At 36.2% G+C, this 6,680-nt stretch overlaps 1 protein-coding gene and 1 long non-coding RNA gene across 2 annotated transcripts; one reads left to right on the top strand and one right to left on the bottom strand.

Annotated features, from left to right (window-relative positions):
- Positions 1 to 2,983, top strand: LOC143102957 (uncharacterized). The gene is made up of 8 exons (XM_076266750.1): positions 1 to 518; positions 858 to 985; positions 1,123 to 1,203; positions 1,484 to 1,591; positions 2,280 to 2,315; positions 2,394 to 2,435; positions 2,534 to 2,584; positions 2,711 to 2,983. The coding sequence occupies exons 2-8, from the start codon at positions 914 to 916 to the stop codon at positions 2,981 to 2,983; spliced, it is 663 nt and encodes a 220-aa protein (XP_076122865.1). The 5' UTR covers positions 1 to 518; positions 858 to 913.
- Positions 2,984 to 5,260: 2,277 nt separating this feature from the next.
- On the bottom strand, positions 5,261 to 5,951 carry LOC143102753 (uncharacterized). The gene is made up of 3 exons (XR_012982640.1): positions 5,855 to 5,951; positions 5,575 to 5,756; positions 5,261 to 5,319 (listed from the first exon to the last, which is right to left on the bottom strand). It is a non-coding gene; the product is annotated as an uncharacterized LOC143102753 (long non-coding RNA).
- Between the last annotated feature and the right edge of the window lie 729 nt (positions 5,952 to 6,680).

Genomic DNA, 6,680 nt, shown 5'->3' with positions numbered 1-6,680 from the left:
TGACGCTCTTAGAGGTCTCTGCAAGAACCTTAACGATTTTTCAGTATGAAAGGAGGTTCCTCAAAGAACCCAATTTAATCAAGGTTCCTGGAGGATCTCCAGCTGAGAAAGAATAATTTTCTTGAATTTATCTTTTACAGGCCTATGTTGCTGTGTAGCCTAGGCCTAACTGATTCAAAACATAGGCTAACCTAATCAGATAATATGATGCTAGGCCTGTGATAGGCTATGACAACAAAATAAGAGTTTTGATGAGTAATCGCCTATAGTTTGACTAGTGTTTAATTGCGCAAAAGATCTGAAGCATTCAGCTACTTGTGTGGTGTTTTGTTTATTGTGTGTAATTAACTATTTTAAAAAACTAGATAGGCTAGGCCTACTGCCTATGCCAAAATAGCAGCAGAACACGGTCGGATAACTCGATGGGCGCACAGGTGTTGCTCGAGGCGATGACGCGCGTGTGGAATCTTCTTTAAAAATGGCAACAGAATTTGACAGTTGAGTCAACACTACAGGAGGTGAGTGCAACATTTTGACAGCCCTATCTCAAGCTTTTTTAATGTTGACGTTTGTCAGAAACTATACCTTAAATGATACATATTCTACATATTAAATGGAAACGAGACGTTTTAACCATGACCTCATTATAGGCTATAGCATACAACTAAAGGTAAGATCAACGTGTCACCGTTCGTGAACATTAACCTTAACTTTTTGTTTAACATAACGTTAGAGCTTAGCAGCCTTATTTAGCCTACCGTTAGTTTTTTAAGTTATAAGATAGCATTATGCCTTGGCTTGTATGCTATGCTTAAAATGAATGTTAGCCAAATATTCTGTCTATTTTACTCCTTCAGCACAGACTTTTCAACTTCCCGTGTTTCCAACTCTCCTGAAATGAAAGCTAACATTAATGGAGGAAGTCCTGACGTTCATACTGCTGCACACAGATTATACAGGTCCTATTTTATTCAATTTCTATGTGGTAAGTGTGTAGCATGAGGTAGCCTACAGCTTTACTTACTGTTCTTCATTTGCATTCACGCAAAACAACAACCAGTCATTTAAATCATTAAGTCATTTAAAATATAGGCTACTCCATCTCTATGTTTAATTTCAAAGGTATCCAGTATCATGACATTTGTGCTGCTGCTGTATCTAAGCACCCTTTCCTCCGGGATCGCACAGGACCAGGATATGCATGTAAGTAGATTATTAAAGTAATAAACATACAGTTAGGCCTACTGGCTGTAGTGAGGGTCCTTTTTTAGGGCACCTAACAAGTAGGGATAATGGGATGGGATATTCCTGTCAGGGGTATTCAGGTTGTTGTAGTCTGCTCACTTACAGATGCAATTGAATCATGTATGCCTATGACACTCTTCACTTCTGTTGGTATGTTGCTTAACACCTGTATAAACCAGGCCATTGCATTTGAATTTTACTTTAGGCTAATTGGTTTATATAACCTTTCATATTATAGTTGGTTGGGAATGCTAAAAACAAATTCAAGAAGGAAAGAATCCCACTGAGCCTTCCTGAAATTGGATACCATCGAGCAAAGTATGGGAAAAGGCAAAATTCATCACAGGCAAGTCACCTTTTTACGGAGCCCTAGAGGGGTCATTGCAAGGTATTTTTTGGTATATATCCAGAAAGCGTGGGCTCATTTTACTAAATTGTGCACTCATTTTACTAAATTGTGCTCTCAATTTAGTAAATCGTGCTCACAATTTAGTAAAACGTGCACACGATTTAGTAAAACGTGCACACGATTTAGTAAAACGTGCACACGATTTAGTAAATTTTGCGCACGTTTTACTAAATAGTGCGCTCATTTAACTAAATTGTGCTCTCATTTTAATTGTTGTAAATTGAGCGCACAATATAATAAAACGTTTGCACGTTTTACTAAATTGAGAGCACAATTTAGTAAAATGAGCGCACTATTTAGTAAAACGTGCGCACAATTTACTAAATTAAGACCACAATTTAGTAAAACGTGTGCACGATTTAGTAAAATGAGACCACAATTTAGTAAAACGTGTGCACGATTTAGTAAAATTAGTGCACGTTCTCTCAATACACAAAAATATCTTGCAATGACACCTCCTGGGCTCCGTACCTTTTCCTCACAAAGCAAAATGCATCTGTATCTCAAGCAGAAGCTTTCAGAATTACACTTCACTGTGATCCTTATTGCCGTTTACTTTGATTCCAGGACAAAACTCAATCCAATGTGAGGGAAACCACACTTATTTTTTTTTCTATTCACACAGATACCTGCTACCCAGGATGCAAACACTGTAGTTCAGGTATGGTGTGTGTGTGTGTGTGTGTGTGTGTGTGCGTGCGTGTGCATATGTTCACTGATGATCTTTTTACACTGACAGGTTGTAGATGTTCTTGGTGATGAAAGCGTATCCAAATCCAATGTAAGTTTTCAGATGATAATTAAACACCATATATTACTACTTATTACATTTCTTTAACCAAATTGACCTTTACTTTAAATTGAATGTAATATTTACAGGACAATGAGATTGTAGATGTTCTTGGTGATGAAAGCGTATCCAAATCCAATGTAAGGCTCATACGTTGTGGATAAGGCAAGAGTACCAGTCATTTGACACTGTTAGAAACTTCCCCTGCCAATGGACTTGAATATCACCAATCCCCATTCTAAATACTGTTATTCTGTACTTTTCAGATATCCAAGACACCCACACCTACCCTATGCATGAGAGGCAACCCCTTTGAGGAAGACACCACCATTACACTTTGCATGGACGGACAAGACGTCGTAACACCAGAAGATGTGTTGATGGGCATTGGAGCATTGCTAGCAGTTTATTTAATTTTCAATATGGAATACCCAAAGGCCGTGAACAAGACATTGTTGTTTTTACAGTCTATGTGTGATATTAAGACAAAAGAAAAAATCCCCATTGCCGTATTTCGGATGTCAAATTTCATACTCTAAATTAAATACTCAATAGTTCAATCAATAATTTATTGACTATTTCATTTAGATTAGGAAGTTAATTGTGTTCTTGTTAATAGCATTGTTTAATAGATGTTTTCATTCATGCCTTCATCTATGTAGCCTGTGTATTATTTGTTTATTAATATATTTATTTATATATCTATCTGTCCATCCTTTCATGTACAGTATTCCTAATATTTTGCCATTGACATGATTTGACGCTTTTGATTAAATTCTTGCTTAAATACATCTGTTGTTTCATGTACATTTATCCCACATTCTAATAATAAAAATAATAATAACAATAAAGGTTAATACATTATAATAATAATAATAATAATAAAGGTTAATAATAATGAAGGTTCTGTAATGAACTTCAAAAGGTTCCTCAAGCAACCTTTGAAAAGGTTCTTCAAAGAACCTTTCTTTAAAGGTTCTTCGAAGAACCTTTTGAGGTTCCCCCACAGTTTCAAATTGAAGAACCCCTAAAAGTTCCTCCAGGATCTTATAATTTTTACAGTGACTACTGTATAGTTAACTTTGGCCTTGGTGCCCTGACATGTGGCTTTTGCCCCCCACCAAATATGCCCAACTGAAGGCCAAGTGGCCTTGCCCCCAGAATGGTGAAATTCCAAGCCTGCATATGGCTATGAAAATCTTATGTGGCACATATCACAAAAGTGGCCCATTTCATATTTCCCTCATGTATGAATAAAGCACACATCTACATGAACTGACTAAGTAAATTATACAGTGACATATACTTTCAGTACATGAGAGATGTACATTTTAGAATATGTTATATAACATTTTAGTATTATTCCTATATGATAAAACACCATTACAACCAGATTTGTGCATGTAACACACATGCAATGTATATAAAAATAATGCAGTCTTCATATGGTTTTGATAAGATTTTGATATTAGAAAGAAAAAGTATATATATGTTATACACATGTACACACAAATTTTTGTATATGTTTGTCTGACATATAATACATGCTTCTTATATGTGAAGTATATGTTTTTCATTAGTAATATTGTGTTGTTCCTATATGATAAACCACCATTACTGATAGATTTGTGTATGTAACACAGATCAAATGTATATAGAAACTATGACGTTTTTATATGGTTTTGATAAGATTTTGATATGTAAAAGGAAATTATATATGAGTAATACATATTTACACACTGATGTTTCCTATATGTGTCGCATATATGTACAATATATGCTTTGTATGAGTATCATTGTGTGATTAAAGAGCAATACACAGGGATTTTAACCAAATTTATTTGAAACCTCTACTTACAAATAGTTCCCTTGCACTTCTACTAACTGTATCTACTATTACTGATCCTATCAAAAACATGATGGTTAGGCATGTCGTTATGAAATAAAACTTATTTTCAACATCAATGGCAGACATTGCCATTCCCACAATTTAGGAGATAAAGTGGCATTTTAAGTGGTATAATGAACTCATTCATATACTGTCCATAACTGTACGTAATATTTATGAACTGAACTGTGATATTAAGAACAAAACTTACATTTCAATGTTCTCATTTCTGTTGCTTAACTTTATTCCGCATCTCTGTTATCTTCCCATTGATTCTGCTCCCTATCAGGGACAGAGGGGTACCCGGCCATCTCTCCAGAGTTGCATCTTTAACAAACAAACCCAAAGAATGCAAAAGTTAGTAGGCTATACTTGACATTCACAGCAGAGATCAGTATCATAACAGCTATTGATAACACTGAACCTACTGTAGATGGCATCAACTTTGGTCTTCTCAAGGGGGAGACGAGCCTCTCCCTTCCCCTTGTCGGTTCCCCGAAGATTACTGACTAGAAGCACTTCAGGGGGGAATACAGCTGTAAGCAGTTGTTTTACAAATGTTGTACATGAATTTGCATTAACTGCGTAAGCCCATGCAAGCTTATCCACCAAGATCTCAACCTTTAAAGGAAGAAAAATGTGTTAAACAAAGGACAGGTGTTAAACAAAGGGCTTAAAGATAAAATTTTAGGATATGAAAAAACTATATAACTTGGTAAATTACAACCCTGTATGACACAACCTGGTTGTCTTATATAATGTGTTAATACTGGGCACAGAAAGAAAACACATAAAGCAGTGCACACACACACACACACACACACTATACAGTATAATCACGATTGCCCTACACATTACAAGCATGCCTGATCATGATATGATATGATATGATATTGATATGATATTCATTGATATGATATTCATTAAGACCTTTGATGGTGAAGAACTAGTTGTATCCATGTCTCCACTCCCAGCATCAATTGCCATCTGAGAAGGACATTAGGTAAACAGAAAACATCTGGTCAGTGCACATATTAATACATACTTTGAGGCCATAGACAAATGTATGTGCCAACTGTGTGCCAATGTGTAAATTATTCAATTGAATTTTCTGTAGTTCTTCTGTACAGCAAAACAGATACTTACTGATATAGTTGGATAAATAAAGTATATCTGCCGAACTCATAACAAGCATTCCAAACAATTCTCTCTATCATGTATTAATTTCTAAAAAGAAATCACCTTTGATGACTGGGAGCTGGCTGAAGGTGAACTAGACTGTGTTGAAACAGTAGATGAGGAGCTGGAGGTGGGCTGAGTGAAATAGGGAAGACACTGTGAAGGACAGTCCTCTGATCCGGGCGTCCTGGGAGAGGCAGGCTGGCATATAATCTTCTTCATGCTAAAAATGAGTCCTGGCACATCTAGACACAATGACAGAAAAAATACAGGTAAACAGAATTAGCTATCACTGATCCTTAAGAAAAAATTTTCTACAACCAGTACATAATAAACAAGATACCTTGAAGAACCAAGTCTTTCCACTTTTGGCATTCTTTCTCCAAGTCTATGTTTTTCTGGGTCAAAGCAGAGACAGTTTTTTTCAGGTTGTTGATCTCATCTGATGAAGGTTGTGGTATCCCACCATACATCTTCAGAAAATCCTTTGCAGGATCAGTCTGGGAGACTTTTAACCTCTGGTCAAAACAGAAGCTAGAATTAATTAAATAGAGGCTGCTGCAATAATTGCAACATGCACAACAGAATCAATAACTAACATGTGAATCAAGAATGTACATCCGCATCAGCTTTGAAAAACTTCAATCACTGATAGTGAGTGTGCCACAAACACTCCACATGTATGTGCATAGCTTTAAAAGTGCAAATGCGGTGTAAATCGATTCACTGGCCTGCTGGAGGTTCCCATTACTGGAATGATGCTGTCCCACATCACTGGAATGACATGATCAAAATAACCTGATGGCAAATTCACACTACCTTCTGTTTGTTGAGGAACTTCCGTGTCTGTGTCGTCTGATTCTTCCCCATACTTCTGGGGGGGGGGGGCACAGAGATCCTCTTTGTTTGTGGAACTGGCTTATTGCTTTTTGTTAGCTCATTCAATTTTCGTGTGGCCTCATAACGAGAACCTAGAGAGGGAAAGACAGTCACATACAAAATGAGGACACAACATGATTTTACAATGACACCATGATAATGACATCTCTAAACTGTAAACTGCAAATCTATCTATGATGGTAGAATTGTATCATGGGTAGAATGACAAATGTCTATAAAAATGTATATTAAAGAGAATAATGTGTATTAACACCTACTGATTAAATAAT

The sequence above is a fragment of the Alosa pseudoharengus genome, unplaced genomic scaffold, assembly GCF_046254945.1.
Source record: "Alosa pseudoharengus isolate Yale_2024_CS ecotype anadromous, Long Island Sound unplaced genomic scaffold, YU_APseudo_1.1 YU_APseudo_1.1_scf_4, whole genome shotgun sequence".
NCBI classification, from domain to species: Eukaryota; Metazoa; Chordata; class Actinopteri; order Clupeiformes; family Clupeidae; genus Alosa; species Alosa pseudoharengus.
The sequence above is the reverse complement of the archived record's forward strand: the minus strand, read 5'-3'. Positions and strand labels throughout refer to the sequence as shown.